This window comes from Bombina bombina, chromosome 8 (assembly GCF_027579735.1).
Source record: "Bombina bombina isolate aBomBom1 chromosome 8, aBomBom1.pri, whole genome shotgun sequence".
Classification (NCBI taxonomy): Eukaryota; Metazoa; Chordata; class Amphibia; order Anura; family Bombinatoridae; genus Bombina; species Bombina bombina.
In genome coordinates, this window is record NC_069506.1 from 87,049,383 (window position 1) to 87,073,033 (window position 23,651).

Genomic DNA, 23,651 nt, shown 5'->3' on the forward strand with positions numbered 1-23,651 from the left:
CACCTAACACCCTAACATGTACCCTGAGTCTAAACACCACTAATCTGTCCCCCCCTACACCGCCGCAACTAAATAAAGTTATTACCCCCTAAACCGCCGCTCCCGGAGCCCACCGCAAGCTACTCTATACATATTAACCCCTAAACCGCCGCTCCCGGAGACAACCGCAACTATAATAAATGTATTAACCCCTAAACCGCCGCTCCCTGAACCCACCGCAACCTATATTAAATGTATTAACCCCTATCCTGCCCCCCTACACCGTTGCCACCTATAATAAATTTATTAACCCCTAATCTGCCCCCCCTACACCGTCGCCACCTATAATAAATTTATTAACCCCTAATCTTCCCCCCCTACACCGTCGCCACCTATAATAAATTTATTAACCCCTAATCTGCCCACCCTACACCGTCGCCACCTATAATAAATTTATTAACCCCTATCCTGCCCCCCACTACGCCGCCGCCACTGTAATAAAATTATTAACCCCTAAACCTAAGTCTAACCCTAACGCCCCACCTAACTTAAATATTATTTAAATAAATCTAAATAAATTAACTCTTATTAACTAAATGAATCCTATTTAAAACTAAATACTTACCTTTAAAATAAACCCTAATATAGCTACAATATAAATAATAATTATATTCTAGCTATCTTAGGATTTATTTTTATTTTATAGGTACCTTTCAATTTATTTTAACTAGGTACAATAGCTATTAAATAGTTATTAACTATTTAATAGCTTACCTAGCTAAAATAAAGAGAAATGTACCTGTTAAATAAATCCTAACCTAAGTTACAATTACACCTAACACTACACTATACTTTAATAAATTATTCCTATTTAAAAATAAATATTTACCTGTAAAATAAACCCGAAGATAGCTACAATGTAATTAATAATTATATTGTAGCTATCTTAGGATTTATATTTATTTTACAGGTAACTTTGTATTTATTTTAGCTAGTTAGAATAGTTATTAAATAGTTATTAACTATTTAATAACTACCTAGCTAAAAGAAATACAAAATTACCTGTAAAATAAATCCTAACTTAAGTTACAATTAAACCTAATACTACACTATCATTAAATTAATTAAATAAACTACCTACAAATAACTACAATTAAATACAATTACATAAACTAACTAAAGTACTAAAAATAAAAAAAGCTAAGTTACAAAAAATAAAAAAATAAGTTACAAACATGTTAAAAATATTACAACAATTTTAAGCTACTTACACCTAATCTAAGCCCCCTAATAAAATAACAAACCCCCCCAAAATAAAAAAATGCCCTACCCTATTCTAAATTAAATAAAGTTCAAAGCTCTTTTACCTTACCAGCCCTTAAAAGGGCCATTTGTGGGGGCATGCCCCAAAGAAAAAAGCTCTTTTGCCTGTAAAAGAAAAATACAACCCCCCCCAACATTAAAACCCACCACCCACATACCCCTAATCTAACCCAAACCCCCCTTACAAAAACCTAACACTAATCCCCTGAAGATCATCCTACCTTTAGTTGTCTTCACTCAGCTGAGCCACCGATGGAACTGAAGAGGACATCCAGAGCGGAAGAAGTTAATCCTCCAAGCGGGGCTGAAGAAATCTTCCATCCGATGAAGTCATCATCCAGGCGGCGCTGAAGAAAAGTCTTCGATCTGGCCGATGTCATCTTCAAAGAGGCGCTGAAGAGGTCTTCTATCCAGGCGAAGTCATCTTCCAAGCCGGGTCTTGAATCTTCCATCCACCGACGCGGAACCACCTTCTTCACCGATGGACTACGACGAATGACGGCTCCTTTAAGGGATGTCATCCAAGATGGCGTCCCCTCAATTCCGATTGGCTGATAGGATTCTATCAGCCAATCGGAATTAAGGTAGGAAAATTCTGATTGGCTGATGGAATCAGCCAATCAGATTCAAGTTCAATCCGATTGGCTGATCCAATCAGCCAATCAGATTGAGCTCACATTCTATTGGCTGATCGGAACAGCCAATAGAATGCTAGCTCAATCTGATTGGCTGATTCCATCAGCCAATCAGATTTTTCCTACCTTAATTCTGATTGGCTGATAGAATCCTATCAGCCAATCGGAATTGAGGGGACGCCATCTTGGATGACGTCCCTTAAAGGAGCCGTCATTCGTCGTAGTCCGTCGGTGAAGAAGGTTGTTCCGCGTCGGCGGAAGGAAGATTCAAGACCCAGCTTGGAAGATGACTTCGCCCGGATAGAAGACCTCTTCAGCGCCTCTTTGAAGATGACATCGGCCGGATCGAAGACTTTTCTTCAGCGCCGCCTGGATGATGACTTCATCGGATGGAAGATTTCTTCAGCGCCGCTTGGAGGATTAACTTCTTCCGCTCCGGATGTCCACTTCGGTTCCATCGGTGGCTCGGCTGAGTGAAGACAACTAAAGGTAGGATGATCTTCAGGGGATTAGTGTTAGGTTTTTGTAAGGGGGGTTTGGGTTAGATTAGGGGTATGTGGGTGGTGGGTTTTAATGTTGGGGGGGGGTTGTATTTTTCTTTTACAGGCAAAAGAGCTTTTTTCTTTGGGGCATGCCCCCACAAATGGCCCTTTTAAGGGCTGGTAAGGTAAAAGAGCTTTGAACTTTATTTAATTTAGAATAGGGTAGGGCATTTTTTTATTTTGGGGGGGTTTGTTATTTTATTAGGGGGCTTAGATTAGGTGTAAGTAGCTTAAAATTGTTGTAATATTTTTAACATGTTTGTAACTTATTTTTTTATTTTTTGTAACTTAGCTTTTTTTATTTTTTGTACTTTAGTTAGTTTATGTAATTGTATTTAATTGTAGTTATTTGTAGGTAGTTTATTTAATTAATTTAATGATAGTGTAGTATTAGGTTTAATTGTAACTTAGGTTAGGATTTATTTTACAGGTAATTTTGTATTTCTTTTAGCTAGGTAGTTATTAAATAGTATAACTATTTAATAACTATTCTAACTAGCTAAAATAAATACAAAGTTACCTGTAAAATAAATATAAATCCTAAGATAGCTACAATATAATTATTAATTATATTGTAGCTATCTTAGGGTTTATTTTACAGGTAAGTATTTATTTTTAAATAGGAATAATTTATTAAAGTATAGTGTAGTGTTAGGTGTAATTGTAACTTAGGTTAGGATTTATTTAACAGGTACATTTCTCTTTATTTTAGCTAGGTAAGCTATTAAATAGTTAATAACTATTTAATAGCTATTGTACCTGGTTAAAATAAATTGGAAGGTACCTGTAAAATAAAAATAAATCCTAAAATAGCTAGAATATAATTATTATTTATATTGTAGCTATATTAGGGTTTATTTTAAAGGTAAGTATTTAGTTTTAAATAGGATTCATTTAGTTAATAAGAGTTAATTTATTTAGATTTATTTAATTAATATTTAAGTTAGGGGGGCGTTAGGGTTAGGGTTAGACTTAGGTTTAGGGGTTAATAATTTTATTACAGTGGCGGCGGTGTAGTGGGGGGCAGATTAGGGGTTAATAAATTTATTATAGGTGGCGACGGTGTAGGGGGGGCAGGATAGGGGTTAATAGGTTTAATATAGGTTGCGGCGGGTTCAGGGAGCGGCGGTTTAGGGGTTAAACTATTTATTTAGTTGCGGAGAGGTGCGGGATCAGCAGGATAGGGGTTAATAACTTTATTATAGAGGGCGACGGTGTGGGGGGGCAGGATAGGGGTTACTAGGTATACTGTAGGTGGCAGCGGTGTCCGGGAGCGGCGGTTTAGGGGTTAATACATTTATAAGAGTTGCGGCAGGGTCTAGGAGCGGCGGTTTAGGGGTTAATGCATTTATAAGAGTTTCGGCAGGGTCTAGGAGCGGCGGTTTAGGGGTTAGTAACTTTATTGAGTTGCGGGAGGCTCCGGGGGCGCCGGTATAGGGGGTAGAACAGTGTAGTTTAGTGTGAGTGCTTAGTGACAGGCTAGCAATAAAGCTGGGAAAAAGCCGAAGGGCAGCAAGATCGGATGAGTGATAACTCTCACAGTCCGCTGCTCATCGCCCCGCGGCTTTTTGACAGCTTTATTTGATAACTTAGGCGTATTTTTTCAGGTCCGCGGCGGCGATGTGAGGCGAGCTTAGGCGGGCGTATTGGGCCGGCGAAGTCAGAAAAGTAGACGGCTTGATAACTACCCCCCTATGTGTGCAAGGTGGAGTATTTGTTTTAATTTGCGCATGCTCATATTGAGTTTGTAAATGCACATATGTATTTGTGGAATGTGTATTTGCATAACATTCTTCAAAAGTAGTATCTCTAAATCTAAATGTTGATTTGTGATGGTCTCGTATTTGTTAAGTTTTGTAAATGTTTATTTGTACTAATGTTTCATAATCTGCAATGTGAATGTTTTGTTTGTGCATCAGTGTGCAATTCTTTTTGCATGTTGTTTTGTTCAGTGTTGTAAGATTTCAACGTATTTTCCTATTCCTCGTTTAGTGTAAATGATGTCTACTTTTTTTTTTTATAACGATTATGAATGTGGAATGCATATGTGCTATGTTGCATGTGCGATTGCTGTTTGTACATTTGAGCTGAGTGTTTTTGTTTTCCGTTGTGTGGTATATGTAATATGACAGAGCAGTGTGTATTTCTCGCGAGATCGAATGTTAGAAGAAAAATCTGTGTTTTGTTAATTTAGCATTGATCTCTATGGAAGAATCTATAACGCGCCTGTGCTTGGTAAATAAACGCGGTAGTAGTGTTACCGCGACGCATGACGAGGTTGTTTTCAGACTTGTAATACCTACGTTATAAAAGATACACAATGGAAATAACGTACACGATATTAGCGAGCAGCCATATCGCAAAACTCGTAATCTGGCTGTATGTTATTTAATGATTTCCTTAAATCGTTGAATTTTGCTTTCTTAAAATTAAAAGTCTTATAAGAGTTGCGGCAGGGTCTAGGAGGGTCTATACTTATCTTCCCTTATTGTAGGTTTAAGGTTAGGTTTAATATACATGCAGATTCCTCCACCCCTTTTATTATTCATGTCCCTCCTAAATAAAGTATACCCCTCTAAGTTAACTGCCCAGTCATGTGAATCATCCCACCAAGTTTCAGTTATACTGATAACATCATAGTCCTCTTCTGCAACTAAGAGCTCCAGCTCCCCATTTTACCTGTCATGCTTCTTGCATTTGTTGTCATACATTTAATTTTCATGTGTTTTCTGCTGCTACTTGGTGTGCTTTCCTCCATACTTTCTAATGTGACATTTCTTAAGTCATCCCTTCCTTGAGATATTATAGGAGTGACATATTCACAGACTGATCTCTCTGTTCTATTGTATTCTAACTGACCCCCCCCCCTTTGCCTAGTTTAAAAGATTCTCTAAACGTGCTACCATCCTTTCCTCCAACACACCTGCACCCATGTCATTCAGGTGCAATCCATCCTTACTGTACAAATTGTACCCAAGTGAAAAGTCGGCCCAGTGCTCTAAAAAGTCAAACCCCTAATTTTTACACCATATTTTTAACCATGAATTAACAGATCTTAGCTCCTTCTGTCTTACTGAGTTAGCACACGGCACTGGTAATATCTCCGAAAATATTACTTTGGAGGTCCTTGCTTTAAGCTTGCTACCTAACTTCCTGAAGTAATTTTTTAGGACTCTCCATCTCCCGCTGATTCCTTTATTAGTACCAATATGTACCATGACTGCAGGATCAGACCCACATCCCTCTAACAGTCTATCAATATGCTCCACAATATACCTAACATGAGCCCCTGGAAGACAGCAAACTGTTCTATTTAAAGGGTCTGGATGACAAATTAACCTATCAACCTTCCTAATAATAGAGTCTCCTGCCACCAACATCTGCCTCAGGCCCTGACTTGTATGCCTCTCTTCCATGACTGAAGGACTGCCCACCATAGTATGCTCCTCTTCCATGACTAAAGGACTGTTCACTATTCTAGGCAAAACAGGCCTCTCTGACACTGCCACCCCTGAACTGATATCCCCAACATCTTCACTTAATCTGGCAAATCTGTTGGGGTGTTCCAACTTAGAACTGGCCTGTCTCTTTTTTCACCTACTTTAAATGAGTAAAGTAGATAAAAAAGCTACATGGCATCAAATATTTGCTTCACTATGCTTGTTTTAGCCCAATTATGGGCCTGATTTAAAGTGGATTAGTATTTTATGCTACCGCTCGAGCGTTAACTTCGATAGAAGTAAGATTTTTGTACACGTTGAAAGTAAATTGTTTTCGCTTGCGAGCTAACCCGATGCATGTAAGAAGACGAATTTAGGATATTGCATGCACAATAACGTATTCCCCTATAAAAGACAATGGAGCAAGAAAAGTGTAAAAAAAAAAATACTCACGCACAAACATGATCACATATTCTCAAGTGTGCTAACCAACATGAAAATATGAATATTTCCCGTTCCAATATTCTTCACATAGCAGAATATTTTCTATCTATTCATAACATAACAGAATATTTTCTATCTATTCTTGTTTATATATCAGAGGAAAAAAAAGCGGTAAAATAGTTTCCTTTTTTACATTGAGATGTTCAGGTGATATTTTCTAGTTAACTTTTTACAGCTATGCTGCATCACTGTAAAAAGTGCTTCAATATTTAGGTAACGTGCATTTAAAAATGAATTTTGCATAAATGATTTTTCATGTTTTCATCTACTTAACTGCAAATGGCTCCAATGTACTTCTATATATGTCAATTTATGTATACACATGGCTTTATGTGTTTATATGTGAATAAATGTCTGTAAATACATACATATATATATATATATATATATATATATATATATATATATATATATATATATATAGACATGTACTGTATATGTATGTATCTCAATGTTAAAGCCTTTTGTCTAACTTTTTTTCTAAAGACCTCATATCTTTGAATCCCTATAACTTTTCTGTGCAATATTTTATTTTATTAAATAATTTTTATTACATATTGTTATTATGAGTGTAACTGTACTTTGTAATGTATTTTTAATTTATATAAATTGGTGCACCCTTAAACTTAACATATCTACTTGTCAAGTACACTTTTTGATTTTAATGAGGAAATAAAAGTGCCCTGATGGCGGCTTAAATCAAACCTTTTGGGGGAAGTCCTGGAGGCCCACAGGCCAACAATTTATGTGGCCCTTATATCCTTCAACAGAGATAGTAATCTCTCAATAATCTATGTGGTAAATACTTGTGCACTGATGTTACAGAATCTAATTTTCAGAACTTCATTATAAGTATTATTCCTCCTCCCACCTGATACCATGGAGCCAATTAATCAATATCTGTCCGACATGATACGCTGTAGCGTATCATGTCGAAAGACATCGCTGAATGCCGTCAGGATACGCTGTCGATATTTATCATTGCACAAGCAGTTCACCAGAACTGCTTGTGCAATGCCGCCCCCTGCAGATTCACTGCCAATCAGCCGCTAGCAGGGGGTCTCAATCAGCCCGATCATATAGGATCAGGCGGATTGAAGACCACAGCCTCAGAGGCAGCGGATCAGTTATGCAGCAGTGGTCTTTAGACCGCTGCTTCATAACTGCTGTTTCCGGCGAGCCTAATTTGGCCCCCATGTCTCAATCTCAAACTTAAAAAAACCTAAAGCTGCAAATCTAGGGAAATGTCCTATGGCAGATCATTTGATCAACCCTGATGCAACGTCTCCAATCACCTATGTAGAGGGAACCTCACCATCCTCAATCCCTGAACATGCATTATTCGATGAAGACTTTGTCAAGGATCTCCAGGTATTCCAAAGAAAGAGCAGCACTCCAAAAAGTTAAAGCTTAATCACAGGTTTATTGCAGCATTAGCAAGCAGCAGCAACGTTTCGGACTACATGTCCTTATTAATGCTATGCATACGTCATTTCCTTTACACCTTTTAAACCCTCAGTGGACACACCCCCTAGGTTAATTAACCAATTACATATATCACATATTTGTATACATTTTCAAAAAACAAAGTCAACTTGACCAGGATTTATTCCGCTTCTTTAGAAGTATCAAATTGAAATAATTGTTTTCATTGAAAAGAGATGTCAATGTTGTGTCTAAATGTAACCAAATGAAAAAGAATCAAAATATTGGTGGTTTGTTGAATTTGGATACATTGCAATTAAGAGTAAAGAAAAAAATTATTCCACAACATTATGACAAAAGCATTGATACTTTTATGTCTTTAGTGCAGTGCTTTCCAAACTGTGTGTTGTGACACATTAGTGTGTCGGCAGCAGTGTGTAGGTGTGTCCCTGCTTCAGCACAAATTTTTTTGAATTTAAAATTATTTTTTAATTTTTTTTTGTTTCTGCCTGCTTGCTACGCATATCACATAGTTGACTCGTGATTGATACCTAGTGGGTCACAGATCATCTTAACCTATTGGCGCAGCTCAGTGGGAACTGAAACTATTTCCATTGGTGGCACATTGGCTCCTGACTGCACGTGTAGTCTCCTTAATCGGCTCGTGACTGCATGTGTAGTCAGTGAGTGGGATAGCAGTGTGTTTGCACTGTGGGCAGTAGTCAGTGCAACTCGCAGAGCTCTGAGGGCGGCAGCTTAAACGCTGATCTGAAGTCAGAAGTCAAAGTTTTGGGTTTTTTTGCAGCTAGCTCCCAGTAGTGCATTGCTGCTCCTGCTCTTGATATATGGATAGGAAGTGGAAGCTTAAAAATGCTTGATGATGAAATGCGAGTGCCTTTATCTAATATTCTACCAAATTTTCAGAAACTGTGTTCATCCCATCAACCTCACACACCCTATTAAAATAGTAAGTAGCTATTGGTGGTATTAATTTTTTTTTTTATTCTTGCACATACATATTGGTACTTGTAAATACATTCTGTTATTATATCATTTATGTATGTGTCCGTATCTCTTAAAACAGGTTAGTTTAACCTCCTGTTTGCTAGTACAACTGAATTACTGTGTCGCAAAATGATGTAGGTCTAAAAAAGCGTGTCACCAACATGAAAAGTTTGGAAAGCTCTGCTTTAGTGTATCATGACATCAATAAATTACGCAAAAAATATATAAATACATGGGTTAAATTTAGACAGAAGATTGTTAATTTTTCTTAAGATGAAAGGGAAGGTCTATTGAAAATTAAAAATAATAAGATAGTGATAAAATCAGCCGATAAGGGTGGGGCCACAGTGGTTCAAAGTAAGGAACATTATGTTTCTGAGATCAAACACCAATTATCAGAGAGAGATGTGTATCAGCCCATTATGTTTAATCCTGGTTTTGAAATTCAAAAATAAATCAATTCCTGTATTAATACAGCTGTTAAACAAGGTATTATTGGAGAGGAAGAAAAATATTTTTTTTTAAAGTAAACATCCAAGAACACTAGTCATAAACACATTGCCAAAAGTGCATACACATTTAAAAGAACCTCCAGGACACCCAATTGTGGCGGGTGTGGACTGTGTGTTCTGGAATATTTCAGTGTACTTAGATCGTTTACTCAGGAGAATTGTGTCCCTATCATATATCAAGGATACTAGGGATTTTTTAAACAAATTGGACCATATGACACATCGGTTCTCACAAGATCTGGTGAGCTCAGGGATAAGTTGATACATTTTGGTGTCTTAAAATCACATTTTTTTTAAGAAGGTGCAAAACCACAAGGAGGACCAAGGATCTGAACAGCGAGAAAGTGGAGCACAGCTTTTCTTTCTAACAGTGGATCTCCAACACCGCACACCAAAGTGCAAAAGAAAAAAGTTTTTTACAGCTGCAGTTCAAACATCTTGAAAAAGATCATTTACATCTGAACACGCTAAACATCCAGCGTGCACAGTCACAGCCTATCCTAAGAGAGGTGTGACCCCTAACCACCAATCAGAAACGGAGGCTTGTTTGTTATCTCACGTTAAGCCGCGAAGGAACAAAACTGAGAAGGAAGCTCACAGAACATCGGCACTAATACGATTCCCAACAGACATTTGTAAGGTACCTTACAGCTTGCTTTAATCCCAAGGTGGCATTTTTTGTTTATCAAGTCATATTCAGAGACCATATATTGTCAAGTCACTCGACTTACTGAGGACTAATTCATAGGGAGACGTCCCTTGTTTTATTTGCTTTTATTTGTTTTATTTGCCATATATATTTTTTAATTATGTTAACAGTAATTTTAGTTTAATAAAAAAGTTTTAACACTTATACATCTATCATTATTATTTGGATATATCTATATCTATGTCTAATCACTGCCAATTGGATCGTCACTAGCTTCATTTACACTTATTTACTCTTCATAACCTACTCACGAACACTACCCACTTCATCTGTAAATACAGATTTAGTTATATTATTATTTTTTATATAACACAAAATATTAAGGAAATATTTTATACCAGTCAACACATAGGATCTAAATCCTAAATATCCATTATCTGAGACACTGAGACACTATTGTTTTTTCACCTGATAAAAATCAGAATCACTTATAATATCTCACTTAGATAAGTTACACATATAATGGTAGCTTAAATCCTAGCTTATTTCATAAGCGCCAGTGGAAATCCAAAATCTTACCTTTGTTCTTTATCTAAACTACTGAGGAGGAGTAGTTTCCCCCATCCACCAGGCATACAGGATTTTTTAGTAAGCGCCAACCCTCTATCCACTTTATCACTATTAAACAAATTGGAGGACATGTCTGTTCCTCTAGAGAAATATATTTTGTACAGCTGGGGTATCTCTAGTCTCTATACCTCATTTAGCCATGATAGGGGTGTGGGGGCTGTAAATAATATAATTGCAGGTTCAAAATTATATACTGAGGATGAAAGAGAATTCATCATTAAATTACTTGATATAATACTGAGGTGCAATTATTTTCTATTCCAAGATCAATTCTACCTGCAATTGCAGGGCACGGCAATGGGCTCCAATGTCGCCCCTATATATGCCAATATATTCATGAATGTGTATGAAGAAAAATCAATATACGAAAACGAACTGTTTCAACGATATGGCTCCACATGGTGGTGCTATATTGATGATATAATTTGGCATATGGCTGGGCGACATTGAGAGCCTATTACAATTTGTGGATACATTGAATGGTACTACTTCTAGGATCAAATTTAGCTTGGTTTATAGTGAGGAAAGTTTGACCTTTCTAGAAACCTTGGTTGTAAAAGAAAATGGAAGGATTAAAGTTGATCTTTATAAGAAGAGCACTGATAGAAATTATATTTTGTTAGCTTGCAGTGCCCATCCTCAGTCCTAAAAGAATTCCCTGCCTAAGAGTAAGCTGTTGTGGATTCGCCACATAGTGTCAGATGACAAAAGAATTGCTGTTTGCTGATGCTGCAATAAGACTCAAAGAAATCTCTTTTTGGAGAGAGGATATAGGGGAGAATTGATTGAATAAGAAATTAAGAATGTTTTAGAGATTCCGAGGGATGTGCGGCTTTAACTCCATAAACAAGACAAGCAGAGGGAAAATAAAAATCAGAGGATAGTATTTGTATCCAAATATAATTAAATGAGTTTTCAAATCCAGAAAATAATTCGTAGACATTGATACATATTAAAGAACTGTAATCTGGAATTTCAGGACTTTCCTATGCCTGCATACAAAAGGGGCACCAATCTGAGAGATGTTTTGGTTAAAGCAGATATTGGTTCTACAAACAAGAAGAAGCAGGGATATATATCTGAGAAGAATAATGGGTGTTATCCTTGTTTAGGTTGCTCCCATTGTAATAGCATGATCAAATGATCTGTTTTTGTACATCCCCAAACAGGTTGTACATTTTTGATTAAAGGCTATTTTACATGTAACACAAAGTTTGCTATTAATCTGCTAAAATGTTCATGTGGGCTTATCTATATTGGAGAAACAACCTGCAGGGTTCGAGATAGAATAACTGAACACAAATCGAATATTAAAAGAAAAAATATCATATCCCCTGTGCTTCACACTTTATGCAGGCTCACCACAGCATAAAGCCAGTTTAGGTTTCAAATAGTAGAACATGTTTCCCCTTTTAGGTGGGGGGGGCGATAGAGAGCAGTATTTGAAACAGAGAGAATCCTTTTGGATTTTCCATTTAAATTGTTTAATGCCAATGGGTATGAATAAGGATTATGATCTATCAGCATCTCTGTAAAAAAAAAAAAAATCCTGGTATGTGCTAATACCTCCATGTTAGTTTGTTTTATTTTAACATAGATTGGGGTTCACACTTTTTTTTTTAATGTATACAAATATGTGATATATGTAATTGGTTAATTTACCAAGGGGGTGTGTCCACTGAGGGTTTAAAAGGTGTAAAGGAAATGATATCCTTACATGTAGTCTGAAATGTTGCTGCTGTTTGCTGATGCTGCAATAAACCTGTGATTAAGCTTGACCTTTTTTGAGTACTGCTGTTTCTTTGGAATACTTGGATATCTTTGTGGAGTTGTGTGGTACCCTGCTACAGCTTTGCACCCAGCTTTAGGTGTGTGCTTTACTATTTTCTTGTACTTTTGATAAGGATCTCCAGGTACCAGATTTCTTTTAAAAACAATTAAAATATCACAAGAGCACAACTGTGCTCCTGTGATATTTTAATTGTTTTTAAAAGAAATAAAAACATATTTTACCTACACCTTGCTTTTTGGATCTTGGATATGGCCTCCAGTCTGATCAACCTAGAGATGTAATTGTCAGGTTGCATTTCTATACATATAAAGAGCTTCTACAAAAAGCTCTTCCAGACAAGTTCAACAACTTAAGAATATTTTTAGATCTGACCCCACGTACGTTACAGCAAAGAAGGAAGTTTGGAGATATTGCCAGCGTGCTAAAGCTGCATAATATACATTACAGATGGGGCTTCCTTACAAAGCTATTTATTTCCAAGGTCTATCAAACACATATTGTCCCTGATGTTTCACAAGGGACTTATTTGTTACAGTCATAGAATTTATAACATAATACACTGACTCCCACAAACCAAAAGTTTTAGAGGAGTTCTCCTAAAACTCCCTCATTAAATGAAGGAACACAACTTATTGAGTACGACTATAACTAAAAGTCCTATAAGAGCTTTGGCGTCCAGTTGGGAACCCCTACCCTAATCGAGGAGGCATGACTTTATTATCTTGTACTCTTTACTATTCTACTGACGAGTACAAACACCAAAGAAATGTTCATGTTGATAAATATATATTGATACGTTTATTTCATCCACAATTTCTGGTGTACCTTTTTAAATGTTTATTAGTCGTTATGTTCTTTCAATGTTAGTATATGTAAACATTAACCTGTTCAGGAAGTGGAGGGCTTGAGGGAAGGAAATGTTAAATTGACCCCTTTTTTTTTTTAAATCTCAAAATTTCACTGGTTACATCTTCCTTTTTTAAATCTAGGTATTGCAATATTTGAACATTTATTTCATACGCAGATATAATGCTTTTGAACCTTAAAGTCTTACTAAGTATATGATTTAAATGTTGCTTTATTTGTATGTTTGCATATGTCCATATCTATGTATACTTGCATGTATATATATATTTATATATGTATATAAATATATACAGTATATATCGTTGTTTATTTATTTTCCTCACATTTTTAGCCCCTAAAGTGGGGTATTGCAACATAAAGGGCCCCTGGTACTAACAGGCGGGTGGACAGCTTTTCAACTTGCGAAGCTGTCCGCCTACCTTGGCTACATACGGGCAGCGTACATACGGGCAGCTGTTCGTCCGCTGGCTTGTATGTATCATCTCACACTACTGAAGGGGCTGTCAATCACTGAGAGTGAGCAAGCTCTCAGTGATTTCTCCCCGCCACCTCAGAGGTGGGGGAGACTGTAAGAAGCAGGAGTCTAATGACCACTGCTTCTTCCATTGCAGGAAGCAGGCTTGCATATCAGAACCTGCCCCACAAGGGCTCCGGAGCAGCAGGTACATGGAGCCCTTAAAGACTAATTTTATATGCAGAAATTATGTGTTGAACCTCAAATATTTTTTTTTCTCTTCCTCCTATCTTCTGGTAGGTGTGTGGGAAATTCCTGCTCTTTTGTCCCCTCACATTTATGTTAATGCTACCTTTAGTTGAATCTCTTTTAATAGATTTAAGGGCTGTTTGTTACTGTCCAGCTGGCTACATATTTTCTCCACAATTTTAATATATTACTCTGGTTTCCCAGTTAGCTACCAGAGACTTAATTTGCAGTTTCCTCTGTAAACACTGCTATTTTATTATTATTCTTTATTTATAAAGCGCCAACAGATTCCGCAGCGCTGCCCATGGGTACAAGGATTAAAAGTACAATGGAGAAACAATACAATAAGAGACAACATTTTACAGACAAATACAGGGGGAATTGAGGGCCCTATTTCAGTGGGAACTTACAATCTAGATGGGTGGGAGGATGGGAAACAGGAGGTGGGGACTGCAAAGGTGAAAATTATATTAGTGAGAAGATAGATGAGGGCAACTGTTGGGTAAGTGAAGATAATTTGTTAATGAGTCGGGTGATATGCTTCCCTGAACAAAAAGGTCTTTAGGGAACGTTTAAAGGAGGAGAGGTTGGGGGAAAGACAGCTTGAGGAAGTGCGTTCAAGAGGGTTGGTGCCGCACAAGAGAAGTCCTGTAGTCTAGCATGAGAGGAGGTGATGGTAGAGGACGCAATAAGCAGGTCATTGATGGATCTTAGGGGGCGGGCTGGAGTATATTTGTTGATGAGTGAGGACAGGTAGGGTGTGGGGCAACATTGGTTAGGGCTTTATATATCAATATATTATAATATCATCACTGTTAATATCACTGTTCTCTTTATATATATATATATATATATATATATATATATATATATATATATATATATATATATATATATAATATATATACACACACACACATACATACATATTCATATATACATATATATTTATTTAGCTTTTCCTGTAATATTGTTGTATATATAATTCAGGTGCTTAACACTGGAGTTAAGATCATTTTGCACAGCTGTTTAGAGCCAGGATATTTCATGTAAGTAAATGTATTTAAATTGATTAGACGTTGAAAGGATGATAGTTATGAGAGTACCCTACAGAGGAAGTAACTAATATATAACACACTACTACTTATACTGCATCGTTGAGGTGGTAAGATAAATAATATTAAGTACTAGTATATAAATTAATACAGTTTTGAATCATCATGCTTGCACTATCATAACATTTTTATTCTAGGGGGCCGACCCCTTGAAGGCTCGCCGGAAACAGAAGTTATGAAGCAGCGGTCTAAAGACTGCTGTTCCATAACTTGTCCACCTGCTCTGAGGCGGCGGACAGAAATCAACCTGATCAAATACGATCGGGTTGATTGACGCCCCCTGCTAGCGGCCGATTCGCTGTGAATCTGCAGAGGCAGCATTGCACCAGCGTTCACAAGAATAAATGGTGCAATGATAAATGCAGACAGTGTATACTGTTGGCATTTATCGATGTGCAGCAGACATGATACGCTACATTGTATCATGTCCGCTCGCACTATGTTAAATATACCCCTAGCAATCTTACCTAAGTAACTAAAATTTTAGAAAACCACTCTTACAGGCACATCATTCATTCACATTCTTTATCCTATATAGTTTTAGATTTTATAAAGTTTAGCAATACAGGTGGTTATTCCAAAATGAAAGATAAAATGCTTTTCTGAATTCCGTAATGCATTTATAATGTTATAAGTTAATAAGTGTATTACGGCTAGATTTAGAGTTTTGTCGGTAAAGACCCGCGTAGCTAACGCTGCTTTTTTCCCAGCGCACCCTTAAGACAACGCTGGTATCTAGAGTTGTCTGAGTGGCTGCGCTAGGCTCAGAAAAGGGAGCGTTGAGCATAATTTACCTTCCCTTCAACTCTCAATACCAGCATTGCCTACGGTAGCGGTAAGCTGGAAAAACGTGCTTGTGCACGATATCCCCATAGGAAACAATGGGGCAGAGCTGGCGGAAAAAAACCTAATACCTGCAAAAAAGCAGCATTTAGCTCCTAGCGCAGCCCCATTGTTTCCTATGAGGAAACACTCTCTAAGTCTGCACCTAACACCCTAACATGAACACCGAGTCTAAGCACCCCTAACCTTACATTTATTAACCCCTAATCTGCCGCCCCCGCTATTGCTGACACCTGCATTTTATCATTAACCCCTAATCTGCCGATCCGGAAACCGCTGCAACCTACATTATAGCTATGAACCCCTAATCTACTGCCCCTAACATTGCCGACACCTATATTATATTTATTAACCCCTAATCTGTCCCCCCCAATGTCGCCGCCACCTACCAACACTTATTAACCCCTAATCTGCCGACTGGACCTCACCACCACTATAATAAATGTATTAACCCCTAAACCGCTGCACTCCCACCTCACAAACACTATAATAAATTTTATTAACCCCTAATCTGCCCTCCCTAACATCGCCGCCACCTACCTACAATTATTAACCCCTAAACCTAAGTCTAACCCTAACCCCCCCTAACTTAAATATAATTTAAATTAAACTAAATAATATTCCTATAATTAAATAAATTATTCCTATTTAAAACTATTACCTATAAAATAAACCCTAATATAGCTACAATATAACTAATAATTACATTGTAGCTATTTTAGGATTTATATTTATTTTACAAGCAACTTTGTATTTTTTTTTAACTATTTACACTATCATTAAATTAATTAAATAAATTAACTACAATTAGCTAAACTAAAATACAATTAAATAAACTATTCTATAATACAAAACCCCCCCACTAAATTACAAAAAATAAAAAAGAATTACAAGAAGTTTAAACTAATTACACCTAATCTAAGCCCCCTAATAAAATAAAAAATCCCCCCAAAATAAAAAAAAGCCAACCGGGCCGAAATCTTCATCCAAGGTCCGCAGAGGAGATCCTTCCTCCGTGAGAAGTCTTCATCCAGGCGGCGTCTTCAATCTTCATCCATCCGGAGCGGAGCCATCTTCAAAGGAGCCGACGCAGAGCCATCCTCTTCAACCGACGACTGAACGACGAATGAAGGTTCCTTTAAGGGACGTCATCCAAGATGGCATCCCTTCAATTCCGATTGGCTGATAGGATTCTATCAGCCAATCGGAATTAAGGTAGGAAAAATCTGATTGGCTGATCCAATCAGCCAATCCGATTGAAGTTCAATCCGATTGGCTGTTCCAATCAGCCAATCGTATTGAGCTTGCATTCTATTGGCTGTTCCAATCAGCCAATAGAATGCAAGCTCAATAATGTAATTATTAGTTATATTGTAGCTATATTAGGGTTTATTTTATAGGTAAGTATTTTGTTTTAAATTTATTTAATTATAGGAATATTATTTCGTTTAATTTAAATGATATTCAAGTTAGGGGGGTGTTAGGGTTAGGGTTAGACTTAGGTTTAGGGGTTAATAGCTTAATTATAGTAGCGGCGACGTTGCGGGTGGGAGATTAGGGGTTAATAATTGTAGGTAGGTGGCGGCGATGTTAGGGAGGGCAGATTAGGGGTTAATAAAATTTATTATTTTGTTTGCGAGGCGGGAGTGCGGCAGATTAGGGGTTAATAAGTGTAGTTAGGTAGCGGCGACATGGGGGGGCAGATTAGGGGGTAATAAATATAATATAGGTGTTGCAGATGTTAGGGGCAGCAGATTAGGGGTTCATAGGGATAATGTAGGTGGCGGCAGTGTCCGGTCGGCAGATTAGGGGTGAAAATTTTTTATTAGAGGGTTGGAGATGTGGGGGGGGGGCTCAGTTTAGGGGTACATAGGTAGTTTATGGGTGTTAGTGTACTTTATAGCACAGTAGTTAGGAGCTTTATGGGCTAACGCCGGGATATAAAGTTCCCAACTACTGACTTTTTTTTGCGGCTGGAGTCTTGTCGGTAGAGGGTCTACCGCTCAATTCTTCCAAGACTCCAAATACCAGCGTTAGGTAAATCCCATAGAAAACATAGGATACGCAATTGACGTAAGGGATCTGCGGTAGCCTGGAGTCGCGGAAAGGAAGTGAGCGGTAAGACCCTTTCCTGGCTGACTCTAAATACCAGCGGGCAGTAAAAAGCAGCGTTAGGACCCCTTAACGCTGCTTTTGATGGCTAACGCCAAACTCTAAATCTAGACGTTAGTTTTAGACATGTGCGTTTCATTTCATTCCAAATTTAAATTCGGACAAATTTGTCAAATTCGGAGATTCGGATCGATTCGAATTTCCGAATTACCATAGCACCGAATCTAACGAATAAATCTGAATTAGTTCGGATTTATTCGTAACATTCAGATGGCCATGGACTAATCACAATTACACTAGTATTGTACTGTATATTAGGTTATATTACTCTGCTATGGGTTACACCTAATATTACAGTACATAATACTAGTCTAATACACAGCACATCCCACCTAACACATACCGAACTTCCAAATTTACGAATCGAATCCGAACCGAATACATCCGAATTTATTCGAATCCGTATGAATCCGAATGAATCCAAAACGAATGCATTCGAATGTATCCGAATTTGAATCGATTCGAAACAAATTTTTTCGACGCGCACAAGTCTATATTTAGTTTCAAATAAACTACTTGTGTTTTAGCCCAAGGTTATAAATGTGGTTTTGTTAATGATCTCAAATACTCCTTTTCCTGTCTCATAAGGAGGAAGAAAGGAAAAAAGATTATTCAAAATGCTGTGTGGTATGATATATTATTTTTTTTATATGCAAGTATAACATAAATTATTTAATTATTCTGTAGCAAATTAATCATAATTTTAAAATTGCCATTGATTTATTTAGCAAAATACATTGTTATTTTTTGTATAATTTCACTGCCTATTTGTACAATAAAATATTAATTAAAGGGTCTACACCAGAATTTTTATTGTTTAAAAAGATAGATAATACCTTTATTACCTATTCCCCAGTTTTGCATAACCAACACAGTTATATTAATACACTTTTTACCTCTGTGATTACCTTGTATCTAAGCCTCTGCAGACTGCCCCTTTATTTCAGTTCTTTTGACATACTTGCATTTTAGCCAACCAGTGCTGACTCCTACATAACTCTGCAGTGTTATCTATATGGCACACATGAGCAATGCCCTCTAGTTGTAAAAAACTGTCAAAATGCATTCAGATTAGAGGCGGCCTTCAATGACTTTGCATAGGAGCCTATCAAGGTTTAGCTTTCAACTAAGAATACCAAGAGAACAAAGCAAAATTGATGATAAAAGTAAATTGGAAAGTTGTTTAAAATTGCATGCCCTATCTGAATCGTGAAAGTTTATTTTTGACTACACTCTCCCTTTAAGTTATGGTGATGATAAAAGCGTGAGGTTAACATTCTTCATTTCATAAAAGTAAGAGCCACAAACAATATTGTATAGCCAACTAGCACATCTAGGCAGTGGTGGGATTCCAAAATTTTAGCAACAGGTTCTGGTGGTATTCTGAAATTTTAGCAACAGGTTCTCTAACTTCTATATAATACAAAACCTTTACATTTTCTAAATTTTATGAACAGGTTTGCAAAGTATTCCTGCTGGCTTTTCCCCACAAATATTCCATATACATTGTTAGCAATGTACCAGAGAACACTGAGTAAGATGTACAAATGAGTTATACAACATGTCATGCTTTTTGCTCTCTAATGCTATTTTCAACCCCTTGTACTCAAATTATTCTGTAATAATTACATAACATTGGAGATAGGTGCCTGTAATTTAGATTTCAGAATAACTTCTTTCTAAGACACTATGGGCTAGATTACAAGTGGAGCGCAAAATATTGCTTTCACAAAAGCAATATTTGCGCTCCACTGAGTAATACAAGCGCACGAAAATGTGCGCTGGTATTACAAGTTAGCCACAATGCAAACGTAACCTCACGTTCGTATTGCTGGGAAGCATTGCACTCACAACAATGCGCTTTCATTGGCTCTAATGGGAGCTTCGTTCTCATGCTGTGAGACACGACATGAGAACTAGCACATTGAAGGGTGTAAGTCGTGCAGCAATGGCAGCAAATTGTAAATTTATATGTATATGCTTATATACATATATATTTATGTGTTTATATGTGTATATATACACATCTTAACACATAAATATATATGTATATACATATATATTTACAGGGAATACACAGTTCCCATAGAATGTAATGTAAAGGCACTTTTCAGTGCATTTTTTTTTCTAACACCCTACAGCCGCCCACTTTAGCCACCAAAAACCACCAAGTGCAGTTATTTTATTAAAAAATAAAGATGCTACTATCTTTATTTTTTAATAAAGTATATTACACTTGATTTTGGGGGCATAGTGGACATTTATAAAATTAACTAGAGATCTGATTTCTGGTTAATTTTATAAGCGCTAATTGCTACTGTGATTTTTCCGGTATAAAGAACCAGCCACTTGTAATGGCTGGTTATTTATCCCACGCCCGCAAATGGGCACATTTTCACATTTGCAGGCACGTGACAAATTAGCGCTCTACTTGTATTCCAGGTCTATAAGGTGAAAAAGGCACGAACCATTACACACAACACACAAATATGATGCAATGTCACATTTTAATTAAATATATGGAATAGCACCATTTTAGGAACAAGAGAATTCCAGGATCTCATGAGGATGTTGTCATAGCTATAATGTACAGAAATATTGTTAGTTTGAAACATGATCCTTGTTATATAAATCAATTATCACAAAAAACATTTTTGTTTTGCACTCCTACATAAATATCAGTATAACGGTACCTGTGATTTGGAAAGAACGATGGGAGAGTCAAATACAGTCCACAAGACATTCTCTGTGCAAGGAGGGGTAGTGAGGGACCCTTCATATCTGTAGAAATTATCAAGACTCTCGGGTAGCATAGCCAAGACATCTAGAGTTCGCATCTCTGTTTCCTGTCCTTAGAAAATATGAAAAAAACACAATTATATAAATATTTTTGCTTTTATTTTAAAGAGAACGCGGGGCATATTTATCAAGCTCCGTATGGAGCTTGAGGCCCCTTGTTTAAAGACCGCTGCTACATAACTTGTCTGCCTACTCTGAGGCGGCGGACAGATATTAACCCGATCGAATATGATCGGGTTGATTGACACCCCCTGCTAGCGGCCAATTGGCCGCAAATCTGCAGGGGGCGGCATTGCACCAGCAGTTCACAAGAACTGCTGGTGCAATGATAAATTCCGACGATAAATGATAAATACGCTACTTCATATCATGTCCGCTCGCACATTGTTAAATATGCCCCCATTTGTTAAATTGACAACAGTAAGAGCTTTCTAAACAGTGAGAAACTTTTTTATTTTCTATATAAACAATGCATATGTTACCAGATGATTAACTGACAAAAATACACCATATGAAAAGAGAATATTCCTGAGATGGATTGTAACCTAATTAAACCAAAGCAAATGTGCCTCTAACAAAAGCATGAGTTTTATTTAACATATTTTGTAATGCAGTATGCCGTAATATCCAGTTTGTATTCCATCTTACATATACCCCAGGCAGGGCCAGCTTCAGGCGGGTATTGTTTTATCTTTTTGTGCAGTTAATGTTTACATTAACATTGGTCTCCGCTACGCTCCTGTATGGTGTACCTCCGTACAACATACAGGAGCGTTGCGTGGCAAGATGTCTTCAGGCAGGAAAAGTCACACCGCCCTGTGCTTAACTTATAGGGGCTGATTTAAGAAAGTGTGGATGGACATGATCCACTGTAGCGAATCATGTCTGCTGCACATCGATAAATGCCGACAGCATATGTTGTCAGCATTTATCATTGCACAAGCAGTTCTGGTGAACTGTTTGTGCAATGCCACCCACTGCAGATTTGTGTCCAATCGGCCATTAGCAGGGGGTGTCAATTAACCGATCGTATGCGATCGGGGGGATTGCTGTCCACCACCTCAGAGGAGGTGTACAAGTTAAGGAGCAGAGGTCTTAAGACCGCTGCTTCTTAACTCCTGTTTTCAGCAAGCCTGAAGGCTCACGCAGAAACATCTGCATCAAGCTCCATTTGGAGCTTGATGAATCAGCCTCTAAGTATTCAGTGATAGGGGACAAGGGAATGATGTAAGTGCCGTTCTCTGTGTCTGCTTCCTGCACTAGCTATGTACAGCCTGGGCTCCCAGTTTGTTGTGTAAAAAATCAGCTGCTGAATGGGCTTGTAGAGGGTTGTCAGTAGCTATAGTTAGCGAAATAATCTTCCCAAAATATGAAATCACTTATATAATATGATATATATAATATGATATATATATATATATATATATAATATGATATATATATATATATATATATATATATATATATATATATATATAGTAGGTAAGAGGCGGCACTCACTGGTCTTTCCAAAGTGTACTTTAATTGAACAAAGTGGCGTTTCGGGGACACACTCCCCTTCCTCAGACAAGCAAACACAAATTACACACATCCATTTAAGTGTTATAAGCCCCTCCCAGTGAAGTAAAAATTGCGCCAAAACCGTAGTCATGGCAATAATCCCAAACTAATAGTGTCAGATGCTAAACCACAACAGTATTATAAATAACAATCACAATATTAGAGCAAATCTCAATATAAAGATAGTGAACTTCTCAAATTAATCCATATATAATATTAATATGACCCACATTTAATATGTAGGAAACTGTGACAGAAACACGTGTATCTATTTAAACATAGCTGAAAAAATAACAAACAACAACTTAGCTAACTAGCTAACATCCCACATGATGCCATACTAAAGCGTGCTAAAACAAAACAGAGCCACTGCACATGAGTGCAGATAAGAGACCAGAGAACAGCAAAGCAGAATTCTACCTTTAAACTCATAATAAACGGCATTTCATTTGGATGACTGTCTGTCCCCAGCGTGCAGCCCCTCCGCATACATTGTGTTCAAACTCATAATGCAAACGTCACTTCATAGAGACACAGCTGATAGTGATGTCCCGAACTGTTCATCCGCAAATGGTTCACCGCGAACATAGCTTGTTCGCGTTCACCGCTGCGGGCGAACATATGCGATGTTCGATCCACCCCCTATGTGTCATCATTGAGGAAACTTTGACCCTGTATGTCACAGCCTTCTGACACATTTGAGCCAATCAGCAGCAGACACTCCCTCACAGACCCTCCCAGCTTCTTGGCAGCAGCCATTTTAGACTCATTACGATCTTGCTTTCTTAGTGAGAGGAGCTTTTGTGTTGCTGCTGCTGACATTATAGGGAAATAGATAGCTAGGCTAGTGTATTTAGTGTTCACTACAGTCCTGAAGGACTCATCTCATCTCTGCTGCAAGGACAGCACCCCAAAAAGCCCTTTTCAGGGCTATAACTTCAGTTGTTGTTTTTTTTCTTTTTCTTTGTATTTTTATTTGCATTTGCCTGGCTTTCAGCCTGTGTGTGAGGCTCACAGCATATACTGTGATTAGTGCCACCACTGATATCTGCTTAACATTAGTTTAAATTTAACCAACAAAAATTTGAAATTATTTTTCTAGTGTAATTTATTTTCATTTTCTATCAGGCCTGTGTCTCCTGCTCACACAGCATAT

General features: G+C 37.4%; 1 protein-coding gene across 1 annotated transcript in view; it reads right to left on the reverse strand.

Moving 5' to 3' along the window:
• The window catches only part of LOC128638472 (carbonic anhydrase 6), a 565,822-nt gene that overhangs the window by 284,039 nt on the left and 258,132 nt on the right, over positions 1–23,651 (reverse strand). The window contains exon 6 of the mRNA XM_053690431.1: positions 20,830–20,987. Within this exon, the coding sequence (XP_053546406.1) occupies positions 20,830–20,987 (158 nt within the window). The remainder of the gene's footprint in view (positions 1–20,829; positions 20,988–23,651) is intronic.